This window comes from Trichomycterus rosablanca, chromosome 5, assembly GCF_030014385.1.
Source record: "Trichomycterus rosablanca isolate fTriRos1 chromosome 5, fTriRos1.hap1, whole genome shotgun sequence".
NCBI lineage: Eukaryota > Metazoa > Chordata > Actinopteri > Siluriformes > Trichomycteridae > Trichomycterus > Trichomycterus rosablanca.
This window is the reverse complement of record NC_085992.1, coordinates 17,149,896-17,168,346: the sequence shown is the minus strand read 5'-3', so window position 1 is coordinate 17,168,346 and position 18,451 is coordinate 17,149,896. Positions and strand designations below refer to the sequence as shown.

Below are 18,451 nucleotides of genomic sequence, written 5' to 3'. Positions count from 1 at the left end.
AGGCCATTACGACCCTTGCTGGCTGATTGATGGTGCCTGCACAGAGACGAGGAATAATGTGTTGGTCAGGGTGTGTCTCTCTGTACACAAAGCTGATCCGCATATGAATTCGCCTTGTGCAGGTGAAAAGATGCGGTCGGCTACCGCACACGTGTCGGAGGGGGCATGTGTGTGTCTCGCTCTCCTCAATCAGGGTGGGGATCGGCATCAGTAGTCATTCTCAGCACTGCAGTGACACTGACGTGGTGGTGGTGTGTTAGTGTGTGTTGTGCTGGTATGAGTGGATAAGACACAGCAATGCTGATGGAGCTTTTAAACTCCTCACTGTCACTGCTGGACTGAGAATTTTCCACCAACCAAAAATCTCCAGCCAACAGCACCACTTGGGCAGCGTCCTGTGACCACTGAAGAAGGTCTAGAAGATGACCAACTTAAACAGCAGCAATAGATGAGCGATTGTCTCAGACTTTACATGTACAAGGTGGACCAACTAGATAGGAGTGTCTAATAGTGCACAGTGAGTGGACACTGTATTTAAGAACTCCAGCAGTGCTGCTGTGTCTGATCCACTCATACCAGCACAACACACACTAACACACCACCACCATGTCAGTAATTGTAGAAATACAACGTGCTTCTTTAAGGTAAGTGGAGCTGATAAAATGGACAGTGAATGTAGAAACAAGGAGGTGGTTTTAATGTTATGGCTGGTAAGTGTATTTGCATAGACTGTGCACATGGTTCAGACAATATGGATTAACGTTAGAAATGCATTGTCAAATGTCAGGTTGTGAAAATGAATAGCAATGGGCCTGTTTGGAGAAATGGATGGTAATTAACAACCATTTTTTACTCTGTCACAGAGTAAATTAACTCACTGTTTAGTTTCTTTGTTTAGTTCCTTAACCATGTGTTTAAAAACGCTGCAATTTGACGTGCTTAGAAAGAGCAAACTGTTACTGCATAATGGTGAAGTTTTCGGTCCTTTTTTTTCTTTTTAACCACTCTATTAATTTATCTTATTAGAGAGAATGAAGACCAGTTGAAATGGGGAAAAAGGACAGTAGCACAACTGCATACTCCTCATCAGAATAAACATACTCTTATTCAAGACGTTTCTAAATAAACAATGTGTGTGGTCTGTTCTTCTTCAACAGCTTTTAAAATTACCAAATTTAAATGTTAAAAATGCATGGACTACACTACACTAGAGCCGAAATGTGGACACCTGACTGTAAGCTTGTATTTGACATCCATAAATTATGGGCATTAATAAGGAATGACACATTTTCTTTTATTAAAACATTTTTTTATGAAAGTCATAATTGACAAGGTAAACCGTGTGTTCAAAATATTCTGAAAATATGTACACACCTGACTTCAAAAACCATGGGCATTTATGTTTTCAGCTCTCTGAGAAGTCTTTTCATTGCATTTTAAAGTATGCATGTAGGAATTTGTCAAAAGAGCATTTGCAAGGTCAGTCTTTGATGTTGGACAAGAAGGCCTGGCTTACTCTTGATATTCAGATACGTGTCAAAGGAGTTCAGTGAGGCTGAGGCCTTGATGGCAGCACTTTTTTTTTTTTTCTTTAAACTGTATATGCCTCTGCATCAACTACACCGATCAGCCATAACATTAAAACAACCTCCTTGTTTTTACACTCACTGTCCATTTTTATCAGCTCTACTTACCATATAGAAGCACTTTGCAGTTCTACAATTACTGACTGTAGTCCATCTGTTTCTCTACATACTTTTTTAGCCTGCATTCACTTTCACTCTGTTCTTCAATGGTCAGGACCACCACAGATCAGGTGTTATTTAGGTGGTGGATCATTCTCAGCACTGCAGTGACACTGACATATGGTGGTGGTGTGTTAGTGTGTGTTGTGCTGGATCAAACCAGTGCTGCTGGAGTCTTTAATTACCGTGTCCACTCACTTTCCACTCTGACACTCCTACCTAATTTGTCCACCTTGTAGATGTAAAGTCAGAGACAATCGCTCATCTATTGCTGCTGTTTGAGTTGGTCATCTTCTAGACCTTCATCAGTGGTCACAGTACGCTGCCTAAGGGGCGCTGTTGGCTGGATATTTTTTTGGTTGGTGGACTATTCTCAGTCCAGCAGGGACAGTGAGGTGTTTAAAAACTCCAGCAGTGCTGCTGTGTCTTATCTAGTCATACCAGCACAACACACACTGACACACCACCACCATGTCAGTGTCACTGCAGTGCTGAGAATGATCCACCACCTAAATAATACCTGCTCTGTAATGATCCTGGGAGAGTCCTGACCATTGAAGAACAACATGAAAGGGGGCTAACAAAGCATGCAGAGAAACAGATGGACTACAGTCATTAATATTACTAGACTCAGGCCCATTCTCAGCAGACAAGATGCTGAAACTCTGGTTCAGCTTCTTGTCTTGACTATTGCATATCACCTCTCACTGGCATTCCTAACAGATCCAACCGTTCACTTCAGTAGGTCCAAAATTCTGCTGCCAGTTCTCTTACAGGTTAGAAAATCAGCCCACATCACTCGTATTCTGTATCAGTTACACTGGCTACCTTTGCACAGCACATTCAGTTTAAACTCCTCCTGCTCACCTACAAGTCTTTGCCTGGTCTTGCACCCCCTTACTTATACTGCCCTGCCCATATACTCAGGTCCACTGATGATGGTCTTTTTGCCATCCCTTATTTCAGACTGGTCTCGGCAGGGGGCAGATCTTTCAGTGTCATGGCCCCTAAACTATGGAACTCTTCACCACAATCTCTCCGATTTTGTGTATTTTCTTTGTACAGTGTGGTTATAAATGCACATCCATTTCTGGCAACATATATTCCCTCGAATAGGTTGGTTCATAACTTTGGTAAGATTTTATTCCCACCCACCTTTAGGCCAAACATCTTATCATGCCTCTTCAGACTATATCTGATTGCCGATAATGTTGTTAGAGATAAAGTCTGGCCTTGTCTGACTACTTTTAGAAGGCTACCACTGGTTTAAATAGGAAACATAGAGCAGTCTGATACACATCCTGATTTAAAACATCTATTGGAAAAGTATACAACTAAAGCAGACTAGTCCTGGCATCTGGTATTGATCAGCTGGCATCTCATTACACTTTTCTGCTGCACAATCCTTTCTTCCTAATTTATCCTGCCCTGTCTGCAAACACACTAGTAAATGTAATGAAAAGGAACGCGTGTCTGTTTAAGTTTTCATCTACACAATGTACACTACATAGCCAAAAGTACAGTGTGTCCAAAAAGCTCATGGTCAGAGACGGCTGTCTAAGGTCCTTTTGGTCATTTGGTGTACTTTGGGAAAATGTACACTGTGAATTCATACAGATTATTTGTTTACTTCAGAAGATACAATGCGCTTTAAAAGTCCACAAAAAACGACGCCACAATTAATTCATCTGCACTAATTGAGCCATGTGTCATTAAAGCAGTGGTGATAAATTGCTGTAATGATGCTGCTGTCGTGTCTACCATCGCCGAACACTAATTACTTACTGTTGCCGGGCAGCCTCGTTAATTTTAGTCATTGTATGTATGGGTTTAAACGCTGTCAGGAACAGACTGGTACTGAATGACTATAACTTAAAAACCTATGTACTCACTTCTTCTTTGATGGGTGAGGGTATTAGATTAAGGTCAGCTTTATTAAGGGAATCTTCAATCTGTACCAATAATGAGCTCATTTATTAATACCATATTACCATTTTTGATGGCACCACATGGACATTTTACATACTTTTAAATGACTTTCATTATTATTTTTACATTATTTTTATTCATCTTTATTATTTATGGTAGCTCATAACCACTTTTACCTGTTTTAGTTTCACATTGTTGGCATTTAACTTATTTAACCTTTGTATCATTTTAATAATATCCAATTTCTGATAGTTTCCACCTTTGTTGTCATCATGGCACCTGTTAGTGGGTTTGACAAGGGCCAAATTGTGATGGCTAGACGACTCTCCAAAACTGCAGCTCTTCTGGGGTGTTCCCTGCAGTGGTCAGTATCTATCAAAAGTGGTCCAAGGAAGGAACAGTGGTCAACCGGCGACAGGGTCATGGGCGGCCAAGGCTCATTGATGCACGTGGGGAGCGAAGGCTGGCCCGCGTGGTCCCATCCAACAGATGAGCTGCTGTGGCTTAAATTGCTGAAGAAGTTAATGCTGGTTCTGATAGAAAGGAGTCAGAATACACAGTGCATCGCAGTTTGTTGTGTTTGGGGCTGCATAGCCGCAGACCAGTCAGGGTGCCCATGCTGACCCCTGTCCACCGCCGAAAGCGCCAACAATGGGCATGTGAGCATCGGAACTGGACCATGGAGCAATGGAAGCAGGTGGCCTGGTCTGATAAATCACGTTTTCTTTTACATCACGTGGATGCACTATGGGAAGAAGGCAAGCCGGCGTGTGATGTTTTGGGCAATGTTCTGCTGGGAAACCTTGAGTCCTGCCATCCATGTGGATGTTACTTTGACACATACCACCTACTTAAGTATTGTTGCAGACCATGTACACCCTTTCATGGAAACGGTATTCCCTGATGACTGTGGACTCTTTTAGCAGGATAATGCGCCCTGCCACAAAGCTAAAATGGTTCAGGAATGGTTTGAGGAGCACAACAACGAGTTTGAGGTGTTGACTTGGCCTCCAAATTTCTCAGATCTCAATCCAATGCCATGATGGTATTTTACCATGCTCAAATGATGATAACCCAATAGATGCTTTTTACAAATTATGTAACTTAAGAACAGCTTTAATTTTTTTATGTCCTTTTAATTACCATTTTACCATATAATATAAACCCTTGTTTTATTTTCTACACTTTAATGGTGTTTATTACAATTTCTATATTTTTTGGTGTCCAGTCACCATTTTTTCCCCCCAATTTTCCTCCCAATCCAGTCGTATCCAATTACTCGATTGCATTACGCTTCCTCTCTACTGATGCTGATCCCCACTGCTGATTAAGGAGAGCGAGACTGACAAACGCCCCCCTCTGACACGCGTGCAGTAGCCGACTGCATTTTTTCACCTGCACGGGGCAAGTTCATATGTGGATCAGCTTTGTGTATGGAGAGCCACACCCTGATCACATTATTCCTCGACTCTGTGCAGATGCCATTAATAAGCCAGCAGAGGTTGTAATTGCATCAGTGATGAGGTCCCTTCCGGAGCCAATCGTTGTTCATGTAACAGATTTTTTTCAGCCTTGCTGTCTTTGAATTAGCCTCTGTGGTCTCATCTTTTGGACATTCTCTGACCACATTTTATCTGTACATCTTATGGAACACTTCACTTGGCCTCTCTCTCTCTGTCTCTATCACTTCACTCTCATGCTTGTAGCGAGGCTGGTGAAAATCCTGTAAAAGGCATCAATCCTATTATCGCGAGACAAGCAAGGACTGATCTGCTACTATTCTGCTCCCACTATCATGGAAAATTGAAACGATAAATTCTTTCCACTGCAATCTCTGCCACTCCTCTCTCCATCTTTCCAGGTGATATCTCTTTTATTTGCTGTACAAATAAGAGTCTGGCAGTAAAGGGACTAAACTCAACCTCTGCCATCTAAGGATGAGTAACCTCGAAAGACTTTGATCGGTTTTATCTGCTTGCTTGGCCTACTTGTCATTTTCAAATAATACAATTTATCTAAAGCATTTAGTTCACATCATTAAAATGTAGTGTTTTATGTCCAAGTCTCCCATTGTCAGGAAGACTGAAAACTAGCACACTAGCATGTACAAAGCCATCAGGCTCTACTTTTCACCAGCCAGAGTTGTACTATTATATAGAGTCGTAATAAGCACAAAAACATGCTCTACCCTACTAGTGCCTTAGAGCCAAGGGTTTTTAACCTTTTTTAGACATGTTCCCCCTTCCATGTGCCGACCTTGAACTTGCGCTGCATCCCCCATCACCACCCACCCAGACACCATTGCAAACCCTGTTGACAAGTTAGAAATAATATAATTAACACTGTGCACACCATACATATGATGCAATTTTGCTGATTTACATATTTACATCAAAAAGATAATACACCCCTACCTTCAATAGGGTGTATCCCTACCTTCATACCTCAGTGCAATGGCGAGCATGCAAGCACATCAATATCAGTTACATGTAGTCGTAAATCGTAAGCGGTACTTGCCTTAGATGTAGATGAGAGCAGAAAACGTTACTTCACAGAGCCAAGTAGAGGCAAAAGTACATCACTTGCTAAGTTCAGTCAGACATTGATTTTGAACAAGAAGGCCTGGCTCGCAGTCTCCGCTCTAATTCATCCCAAAGGTGTTCTATCGGGTTGACAGGCCAGTCAAGTTCTTCCACACCAAACTCGCTCATCCATGTCTTTATGGGCCTTGCTTTGTGCACTGGTGCGTAGTCATGTTGGAACAGGAAGGGGCCATCCCCAAACAAAGTTGGGAGCATGAAATTGTCCAAAATCTCTTGGTATGCTGAAGCATTAAGAGTTCCTTTCACTGGAACTAAGGGGCCCGAGCCCAACTCCTAAAAAAACAACCCCACACCATAATCCTCCCTTCACCAAACTTTACACTTGGCACAATGCAGTCAGACAAGTATCGTTCTCCTGGCAAACATCAAACCCAGACTCGTCCATCGGATTGCCAGACGGAGAAGCGTGATTCGCCCCTCTAGAAAACACGTCTCCACTGCTCTAGAGTCCAGTGGTGGCGTGCTTTACACCACTGCATCTGATGCTTTGAATTGCGCTTGGTGATGTAAGGCTTGGATGCAGCTGTTCGGCCATGGAAACCCATTCCATGAAGCTCTCTACGCACTGTTCTTGAGCTAACCTGAAGGCCACATGACGTTTGGAGGTCTGTAGTGATTGACTCTGCAGAAAGTTGGCGACCTCTGCGCACTATGTGCCTCAGCATCTGCGGTCATTTTACATGGCCTACCACTTCAAGCTGAGTTGCTGTCGTTCCCAATCGCTTCCACTTTGTTAAAATACCACTGACAGTTGACTGTGGAATGTTTGTAGAAGCAGTCTGCTTGCCTAGGTGCTTGGTTTTATACACCTGTGGCAATGGAAGTGATTGAAACACCTGAATTCAATGATTTGGATGGGTGAGTGAATGCTTTTGGCAATATAGTGTATGTCTGCAGAGCAACCAACAAACCCTGTCTTAGCAGTGGTGAGCACTATAACCGACTGCTGCACCAAAAGCACCCTGAGCAGGGCATTAATGGTCTGTTCAATCCTTGATCCATTTAGGCGAACTCTGACCTGACCTTTAACCTGAATAAACACCTTTGAGTTAAACTGGAGCATGGATTGCAGTTCAGGAAGCATCAGTGCCTGAAAATTCAAATGCTTATTTGATTTGGAACGGCTTCACAGATCATTTAAATAACCTGGAGCTAATTTCTAAAAGAGTGGAGAGTGTTATGCCCATGTTTTTGGAAAGGGATGTTCAATGTGCTTGTGCGTAATAAAAAAAAAATGTTCAAACACCTAAAATAAGTCTGTGCACTATGCATGATGACTCCCATCCTTTTTCACACTATTTATTTGCAAAAAAATAAAATTAATAAGAATCCTTTGACCTGGAAAGCTTTTAATAACAGTGCTGCATCCGAAATTGCAGATACAGAATTAATCTAGGTTAAGGGGTTACGTAAAGCATAAATCCAACACTGAGATTGATAATGGCTTATCGAAATGGACTGTGTGTTAGAAGAGCGATCGCTCTGTTCACCTCCTTTATCCCTCATCAGTAAATTAGAGAGGTGTTAATAGCCTTACATTTGCTTTTCCCAGCTCTCGCAGCACCTCATTCCTCACTCAAACCCACCTACATTCGAATGCTGTTGTCTACTATAACCTTGCATTTCAGATTAAATGGTTTTCCATTTAGGCACTTAAATAGCAGAGTACAAGGACAAATTTTTTTCTGAATTTGGGTCTTTTCTGAAAAACTGAGGCATAAGATTTCAGCATTGATGTGTACTTTTTTTTTTCCTTTTAAGCTGCTTACCCAAGTTTTAAATAGGAATGGACTTGGGTGCTTAATGGTGTAGCAGTCTGTTATGCTAGCCCAGCCCTATTATTGTTATAATGGTAAGTGCCTTGTGACACAGGTGCCAGGTGTAACCCGGTCCATGCACTATTTAAGGAATGAATCCATTCTCAGGGGGGGTTAAGCCAGTAAGAACAATAATCTGGCCAGAATGCCACAAAAACAAGACATGAAAATACAACCCTAAATCAGAAAAAGTTGGGACAGTATGGAAAATGCAAATAAAATAAAAATGCAGTGTTCCTGACATTTACTTTGACTTTTATTTGATTGCAGACCGGATGAACCCAAGATATTTTATGTTTTGTCTGCTCAACTTCATTTCATTTGTTAATATACACTACCTCCATTCCTGCATTTCAGGCCTGCAACACATTCCTAAAAATGTTGGAACGGGGTCAATTTAGGGCTAGTAATGAGGTGAAAAAACTAAATAATGATGTGATTCCAAAGAGGTGATGTCAACATGTGATTGTAATCATGGTTTGGTACAAAAGAAGCATCCAGGAGTCTTTGATGAGCAAAGATGTCCGGAGGATCTCCAGTTTGTGAGAAAATTATTGAAATGCCACTTAAAACTTTACTGTGCAAAAAAGAAGCCTGATGTTAACCATGTACAGAAGCGGCGTCGACTTCTCTGGGCTTGGAGGCATCTAAGCTGGACCATCACACAGTGGAAACGTGTATTGTAGTCAAATGAATCAGCATTTCAGGTCTTTTTTAAAAAAGAAAAAAAAAAAGAATGGCGTGTGCTTCAGACCAAAGGCGAAAAGGGCCATCCAGACTGTTATTAGCAACAAATCCAAAAGTCAGGGTCTGTCATGGTATTGGACTGTGTCAGTACCCTTGGCAAAGGTCATTTACACTTCTGTGATGGCAGCATTAATGCAGAAAAGTACATTGAGATCTTGAAGCAACTTATGCTGCCTTCAAGACGTCTTTTCCAGGGATGTCCATGCATTTTTCAACAAGACAATGCAAAACCACATGCTGCACACATTACAAAGGCATTGCTACGCAAGAAGAGGGTACGGGTACTGGACTGGCCTGCCTGCAGTCCTGACCTGTCCTCAATAGAGAATGTGTGGAGAATTTTGAAATGCAAAATGTGACAACAACAACCCCGTACTGTTGCACATCTTAAGACGTGTTTGCAGGAAGAATGGGACAAAATAAAAGCTGAAATCGCTTGGTATCCTCAGTGCCAAAGCATCTTTTAAATGTGGTGAAAAGGAATGGCAACATTACAAAGTGGTAAATGCTTTACTGTCCCAACTTTTTTTGGAATGTGTTGCAGGCCTGAAATGCAGGAATAAATGTTTATTAATAAATTAAATGAAGTTGAGCAGATAAAACATGACAAAGTAAATGTAAGGAACACTGCATTTTTATTTTATTTGCATTTTCCATGCTGTCACAACTTTTTCTGATTTGGAGTTGTAACAACTGCACACCAAGTAATCACCAGAAAATGCCGAAATCACGCGTACAGAACCCAGAACTTTATTTCTTGTTTTTGCCTCTTATTTTAGTAGTTCAGCACCCTCCATCTGTGCAATTGTATCCACTAGCCAGCTATGGATTCTCTTAGAGAGCCTTACCACCTGCAGAGGATCACACTATGCCCTATGTGTTCCTCCACTCGCTGTTGCAATGGTAATGAGGGAAAAATCTTAGTCAACTTTTCCTCCCTAAGACATGGGCAATTGTGGGCTGGTGGAACCAGGCTGGAGACTCAGATGTGGGAGCCTACCATGCTGGGGTGGGCTATCTTATTAAACTGCTGCACTACCTACATGCTCCACAGACCCTTATTTGTGCAGCTTCTTCCTGAAACCATATTTTTCAATATCAACATCTCGTAACTATAGGTGAGAATCGAGGCATAACAAAGATTATGGAAGGCCTCAGCTTTTCACCACAAAATGGTACAACGATAAACAGTACAGTTGTGAAGGTTTAGGATGTCATCTGTGAAGGGGTGGAGCCTAGTGACAAGCAGCTGAGTCGAGGGCAGTTTTACTCAGAAAGCCATTTTAATTGGAGCATAGACTGTCAGACTTTGGAATGGGAGGATCAACCAGTTCATGGTCAGGTATTTACATGCGGTCATACAGTGTAACTAATAGACCACTGAAGTCGTGCGTCATTCTGTAGTCCTCGTTATGCCCATATTTGGAGACCTGGGTCTAACTCAGATTTCCTATGGGGAAAATGAACGGGGTTTTCAAAAAATCGACTCTAACGCATCCTGTGCTAAATAAACATGTTCAGAACCCTATACGTTTTGGGTCGTACGTACTAGGGTCGTAATACTAATAATGCTACATGAAAGCTACTGCACATCAATTAGACGTCACTGAACTACACCCAGCAAATCAACGGAACGAGCGGCTCGCTTTTGGTGAGTACAACCAAAGGCGTAACACCCAACCATCCTTGCTTTCTACTTTAATGTAGCTAGCTACTAAAAATATCAACTAAAACTTGTGAATATCACTGCACTGTTACACCGGTGAATCACGCTGCTTCGTGCGGTTATTTAAGATGCTTATAAAAGAAAAAAAATGAAAAAATTAAGAGGCTTCCAGTCTAGTGACGTCAATTCAGTGCGCAGTAGCATTCGCTTACATGTAGCAATATTCATATTTTGACTCTTTAACGACTTCATAATTCAATGGATCCAGTGATAACAGACAGAAGAATCTCCATAGAACAAAACGTAACAGCTCTGGAACATTTTTTATGACTACAGGATGCAAGAGAGGCAATTTTCGAAATCTCCATTCATTTTTCCTATTAAAAATTTCTGTTAGACCCGGGTTACCAAATATGGGCATAACAAAATGGCGTGGCCTACAAAATGACGACACGACTTCAGTGGTCTATAGTATTGCCAGTGGGGACAACATAGTGGTTTCGTGAGCTTGTTGGATTAGCAGGGGTTTTGTATTATGTTATGACCTAGAACCATGACCTAGACACTTACACACTTGAAAATAACACAAGTATAAAAAAAAATTTCCAACTTTTATCGGAAATATGGTTTCTGTTTCATTTGGCAGGTGTTTTTTTATAATTGACAATAAAAAGACAATTGACAATTTTAGCCTTACTTACTGATTTTTTAAAGTCAGATCTTATCCACAATAAGATTTTTTTTATTCTGACAGTAAACTGTTGTGATTGGACTGATTTCACTATGGTAGACTGAATGGGTTATTGTCAATTTAATCCACTTAATGTGTGTAGATAGACTCAGCCTCCATCTGGATTTAGACGTTCAATATTTTTTTTTTAACTTTTCTTCCTAGCTCCTCCAGCTCTGAAGCTATCTACAAACGAGACCTACGTGGTAGACCCGGGTCAGGATGTCACCATGTCGTGTGAGGTCACAGCAGGCTTTCCCGTTCCAAATGTGACCTGGGCCCGGTATCCAGGTCCTCTGCCACGTCGGGCCATTATCCGTGGTGGCTTGCTAACACTTCGCTCCATCACTCCAGCCGATTCTGGTTTCTACAACTGCACCGCTGTTAACAATGTGGGAAACCCAGCCAGGAGGAATGTTAATCTCGTTGTTAGATGTAAGTGTGTTTTACACTGACTTCTCAGTTATGCTTATATACGTTTTATGGCCATAATTATGTGGATACCTGGTTGAAAACCATTTCCAGAATCATGGCAGTAATATGGAGTTGCTACACACTTTGCAACCACTTTTCAGGGAGAGATTTCCAAGTGAGTTTAGAGTGTGTATGTGGAAATATGTGCTCATTTGAGCATCTAATGGGTCAGACATGAGATGTTAGGGGCACTTAAAAGTGTTTAGTGAGATTAAGGTAATTGGTGCATTTACAGCATTTAGTTTTATCCAAAGTGATTTACAAAAAGGGTTAGTGGCCAACAATGGTAACCTGGCTGTAGTAGGGCTTAAACAATCAATATTTTGATTACTATTCCAGGATCCTAACTGTTAAGCTACCACTACTTGCTACTTGTTTTTTGGGAGGTTACTGGAGTTATTTGTCAGACCATGATGTTATGGACCCTGCCGTATCATTTAAGTAGTTTTTATAGCAATGGTTGCGGTTGAAACATCTAAAATCAAATATTAGAAGTGGTGTCCAGATATTTTTGGCCACATAGTATACACTGATCAGCCATAACATTTAAAACCACCTCCTTGTTTCTACACTCACTGTCCATTTTATCTGCTCCACCTACCAGATAGAAGCACTTTGTAGTTGTACAATTACTGATTGTAGTCCATCTGTTTCTCTGCATGCTTTGTTAGCCCTCTTTCATCCTGTTCTTCAATGGTCAGGACTCTCCCAGGACCACTACAGAGTAGGTATTATTTAGGTGGTGGATCATTCTCAGCACTGCAGTGACTCTGACATGGTGGTGGTGTGTTAGTGTGTGTTGTGCTGGTATAAGTATATAAGACACAGCATGCTGCTGCTGGAGTTTTCAAACACCTCACTGTCACTGCTGGACTGAGAATAGTCCACCAACCAAAAATATCAAGCCAACAGCGCCCCGTGGGCAGCGTCCTGTGACCACTGATGACGGTCTAGAAGATGACCAACTGAAACAGCAGCAATAGATGAGCGATCGTCTTTGACTTTGTAGGAGTGTCTAATAAAGTGGACAGTGAGTGGACACGGTATTTAAAAACTCCAGCAGCGCTGCTGTGTCTGATCCACACATACCAGCACAACACACACTAACACACCACCACCATGTCATTGTCACTGCAGTGCGGAGAATCATCCACCACCTAAATAATACCTGCTCTGTGGTGGTCCTGACCATTGAAGAACAGCATAAAAGGGGGCTAACAAAGCATGCTGAGAAACAGATGGACTACAGTCAGTAATTGTAGAACTACAAAGTGCTTCCATATGGTAAGTGGAGCTGATAAAATGGACAGTGCGTGAAGAAACAAGGATGTGGTTTTAATGTTATGGCTGATCCGTGTATATGCTATAGGCTTTTCTTCCATCCATATTTCTGCCCTATTTCATTTTCCCTGCAGCGATGAAGAACCTGACTTTCCAGATCACACCTGATTCGAACAAAGACGGTGAGAGCATTCAGATGGGTCGTGACCTTAAACTGTCATGTCATGTGGATGCTCAGCCTCAGGATAAGGTCAACTACACCTGGTACAAGAACGGCGTGCCTGTGTACCCTTCAGACAGTCTTATTGTGCTGCGCAGTGACCCAGACATGCCCCCCGGTACCAGCAGTCTGGAGATTGTGGACATGAAGTTCAGAGACCAGGCCACCTACAGCTGTATGGCGGCCTTCCCTGGAAGTACCATTCCTGAGCTTCGGGTGGATGTCAACATTACGCAAAGCAGTGGTAAGCATGCCTATCCTTTTTTATTTCAGACTCAGTCCAGTATGTATTTATCTATAGGGCTCTGTTAAAGAGGGTGCGGTCACACTGCCTTTGGAGGCCTCTGGCTTGTCCAGGGTGGTTACTCAGTGATCGCCAAAATTCAGCAGAAAAAGATAAAAAAATTTGCCAAAATGTGAGCCCAGGGAAATAAAAGATACCGACCGTGCAGAGCGCAGGCATCATATTACACAAAACCAATGAGCCAGCAAGCAAAAGTCCAAAGAGAAACATTTTTAAAGGCTCTCCCAGGTACAGCAAAGTACCAGTGAAGACACAGAGACTGTCCTATTAAAGAAACTGCCACAGACAAGTCATCCACACCTCCTTGCCCTCTGTCGGCAATAAGCGGCAGGGCAGATGGGCATGATTGTGTAATCTGAACCCACTGCTGATCTCCATGACAAGTGGACCCATTACAGCCAAGACTTGAACCTGAACGTTTTAGACTGCTGCTCCACTTTAACATTGGTACAACTTAATTTAATATGAATCTAGAAACAATAATAAATGACACTAAAACAAATAAGTGCCGTTTGTGTTAGTATTGATTTTGATAAGGGCCCGTTTCTGTAGTACATTAATAATAACGTTCATTAATAAGACAAAAAATCCCAGCACAGGTTAAAGACTCACACTGTGATTGAAAATACTGTTCTTTGCCACTCAGGTGGCGCAGCGGTAAAATATGCTAGCACACCAGAGCTGGGATTTCGAATACATCGTATCGAATCTCAGCTCTGCCATCCGGCTGGCTGGGCGGCTACATGAGCAACGATTGGCTGTTGTTCACAGAATGGGAAAGCCGGACCAGGGTTCCTCATAACTGGTGCAATTATGACATCTGCTGGCTGATTGATGGTGCCTGTGCAGAGTTGAGGTACAATGCTGATCAGGGTGTGGCTCTCCGTGCACAAGACTGATGGATGTTGGCCTTAGTTTTGACATGAAATGACCAACAAGCTAATGGACAAGTGTTGACAAACTTTTGGCCTTATGATGCGGTTCAGCTGCCATGTGATATAATACTGCTTCATTTGTCTTGAAGGAAGCATGTGTTAGCCATGCACTTCAATGACTGGTTGGTATAAATTAATTGTGACCATACTGAGAGAGAAATAACTTGATCTAAAATATAACATTTATTCAGAGACCTTCACATCCAGCCTTTGTATCAGGAGACCATGCCGAATGTGGAGATGCTTCTTTCCTGCTGTTTAAAAAATATAGTTTTTAACGAAGTCCCTTTGCTGTTTTTCACCTTGCTTTCTGACATTTAAACTCTCTGTGGATGTTAAAGTAGGATTCTGGCTCTACTCGCCAGCATAATCAATCTCCCAGTCTCACAATAATCTCCTCTCTGTTCTTTTGTTTACTCAGATTTATTTTTCCACTTGAGCTTCATACCGTGAAGAAGCTGAAGTCCCTTTATTTACCCTAAGGCTAATAGCAATAAGCTTGGGGCCATCCATCTCCATACTGCCTTTTCCTTTCAACACTTAGTTGTTTACAAAGTGCTGGATGTTGGTTGCAAGGTTTCCTTTCTGAATATACTCTAAGGCCAAAATTATGTGGACACCTGACCATAATCTTGTTGGACATCCTTTTCCAAAACCAGGGGCATTAAAACAGCTTTGCCCAATCTCTCATTTCTGATGCTGTAACATGGCTTTGTGGTGGATCTGTAGGAATTTGTGCCCATTTATAGAAGCCTTGAAATTGATTGGTGCCGTATCCAGGGTATTCCTGCCTGATGCCCAGTATTTCCTGGTGTAACTGGACCTGCCATGACCCACCCAGGGTGAAGCAGTTAATACAAATTAAGTGAATAGTACAGCTGCTACTAATAATCAGCAATACTACTACTAAATAATAATAATAAAACAACCAGTCCTTTTGTGAGCATTGTGGATAGGTTTTTAATAAAGGATTTAATAAAGGATCTTGGTGGGCACCATGATGGCACTGTGGGTAGTGCTGTTGCCTCACAGCAAGATGGGCCTGGGTTTGATTCCCTGGCTGGGCAACCAGGGTCCTTTTTGTGTGGAGTTTGGGTGCTCCGATTTTCCAAAGTCCGAAGACATGCAGTCAGACCAACTGGAGGTACTAAAATGGCCCTGAGTGTGTGTGTGCTCTCTGATGGACTGGTGACCTGTCCGGGGTGTTTTCTGACTTTGAACCAATGAATCAGAACCACCATGACCCTAACAGAGCAAAGTAAAACAGACGATGGATGGGTGGATGGATTTGGATGGATGAATGGATGGATGGATTTGGATGGATTGGGGTGGATTTGGATGGATGGATGGATGGATGGATGGCTGGATGGATGGATGAATGGATGGATGGATTTGGATGGATGGATAGATGGATGAATGGATGGATGGATTTGGATGGATGGATGGATGAATTTGGATGGATGAATCGATGGATGGATTTGGATGGATGGATAGATGGATGAATCTGGATGGATGAATAGATGGATTTGGATGGATTGGGGTGGATTTGGATAAATGGATGGATGAATGGATGGATGGATTTGGATGGATGGATAGATGGATGAATTTGGATGGATGAATGGATGGATGGATGGATTTGGATGGATTGGGGTGGATTTGGATGGATGGATTTGGATGGATTGGTGTGGATTTGGATGGATGGATTTGGATGGATTTGGATGGATTGGGGTGGATTTGGATGGATGGATGGATTTGGATGGATTGGGGTGGATTTGGATGGATTGGGGTGGATTTGGATGGATGGATGGATGAATTTGGATGGATGGATTGAGGTGGATTTGGATGGATGGAATTGGATGGATTGGGGTGGATTTGGATGGATGGATGGATGGATTTGGATGGATTGGGGTGGATTTGGATGGATGGATTGGGATGGATTTGGATGGATTGGGGTGGATTTGGATGGGTGGATTTGGATGGATGGATGGATGGATTTGGATGGATTGGGGTGGATTTGGATGGATGGATGGATTTGGATGGATTGGGGTGGATTTGGATGGATGGATTGGGATGGATTTGGATGGATTGGGGTGGATTTGGATGGATGGATGGATGGATTTGGATGGATGGATTTGGATGGATTGGGGTGGATTTGGATGGATGGCTGGAAAAATGGATTTGGATGGATTTGGATGGATGGATTTGGATTAACCTGTTGCCACAAAGTAGGGAGCATACAAATTATTTTATTAAAAAATAAAATGTGCTGCTATTTTTTTCTCTCTTTTTTTGAGTGTTTGCAACCTTGTCATTAATCTCACATTTTATTACTTGTTTTTCATTTCCAGTCATCCCTCCAGTCCTGACCGTACCTGTAGGTGGGGGCGTGGTCAATGTCAGCGAAGGTGGCGATGCTGAGCTGGTATGTCTGGTAGAGGGTAAGCCCAGACCCCCGGTTCTTTGGTCCCGTGCCAACAAGGACATGCCCATGCCATCTGGCGACTGGATGGTGGAAACACGAGATGGGCGTCTCCGTCTTACCAACGTGACACGGGACATGGTGGGTGCGTACAGGTGCCAGACGGCACCGTACAATGGCCTGAACATCAAACGCAGATTGGCACAGGTGCAGCTCAGTGTGGAATGTGAGTACTACCATTTAAATATTTCATTACAAAGCAAGTTTGGTTTATTCAGAACCAAAGTTGATTGTTTTTGAATTTGTAGAATCTGAATGTAGTTTTATGCTACATGACCAAAAGTATGTGGACAATTCTCTTAATTTCTGAGTACACATGTTTATGGTACATCCATTGGTTTTGTTGCTAATCTCATTAGGCACAATATGACAGTGGTAGCCTAGTGGGTAGAGCTTTGGGCTATCAACTGAAAGGTTGAGAGTTTGAATCCAAGCTCTGCCATGCAGCCACTTTTGGGCCCTTAAGCAAGGCCCTTAACCCTCTCTGCTCCAGGGTCGCTGTACGGTGGCTGACCCTGAGCTCTGACCAATAATAGCCAAAAGTATGTGCACACTTGTCCTAATTATTGAGTTCAGGCAAGAACTACTGCTAATAGATGTATAAAGTCTAATAAAGATTTTATAAAGAAGTTGCTTTTAATTTTAGGGCAACAGTTTGGGGAAGACTCTTTCCTGTTACAGCATGGCTGTACTCCTATGCACAAAGCAAGGTCCAAAAATGGTTTGACAAGCTAATAATAATTAATATTCCTGGGGCCTTGATCTTAACCGAATGAACCAGGCCTTAAAAGTGTTTTTTTTTATTGAATAGGCACCAATCTTGTGGGAGGTCTTCCTAGAACAGTGAAAGCTGTTATAAGCTGTCATATGCTCATTGATTTACAATGGGATCTCCAACAAGCTCATGGTCATATGGTTTAGGATGCCATGTTTCTTATTGATCATGCCGTTTTTTTCAACTTTTTCCAGTATTTGTCCCACTTCCCGTGTACACAGATCCCAATGCCCCCTCCCCTGTGTTCCCCCGTGTACAATACACCGAGGGGATGATTTTAGCAAGACTGAGTTAAATACATAAGTGCATTATCAGGGTGCACTACATCGCTTTTGGCTAATGGCCTCATGAGAAAAGGATTGAAACGTGTTGAATAGTGCAGAGCTATGCTCTGCGCTAATGAACTCATAACCCTTTCGCTTGAGCTCCCAGGCTACACACTTTTAGCCGACATCATAATGGACGCATTATTGAGAGTGTGAATGCATTAACGCAGGAAACTCTGTAAAGCTGTGTTTAAATACACAGATAATAGGCGGCCGATGGGGGTGTTTTAATGGAACATGTGTACGCCTGGCTTGTTCGGCTGATCCCAAGAGGACTCGTCAAAATAAAGCTGTTAAGGCTGAGATTAACAGCGCTTCGGGATGAGATTTATCAAACCAGATCTAACCACTCTATCGATTGTTTTCTAATGCTGTCATCAATGTATAATTTAAAAGAAGACTTTATTGATTGGGAAATTG

The 18,451-nt window shown here is 42.2% G+C and overlaps 1 protein-coding gene across 1 annotated transcript in view; it reads left to right on the top strand.

Moving 5' to 3' along the window:
- The window catches only part of LOC134314369 (MAM domain-containing glycosylphosphatidylinositol anchor protein 1), a 294,987-nt gene that overhangs the window by 202,292 nt on the left and 74,244 nt on the right, over nt 1–18,451 (top strand). The window contains exons 6-8 of the mRNA XM_062994950.1: nt 11,403–11,672; nt 13,127–13,456; nt 16,800–17,096. Of these exons, the coding sequence (XP_062851020.1) occupies nt 11,403–11,672; nt 13,127–13,456; nt 16,800–17,096 (897 nt within the window). The remainder of the gene's footprint in view (nt 1–11,402; nt 11,673–13,126; nt 13,457–16,799; nt 17,097–18,451) is intronic.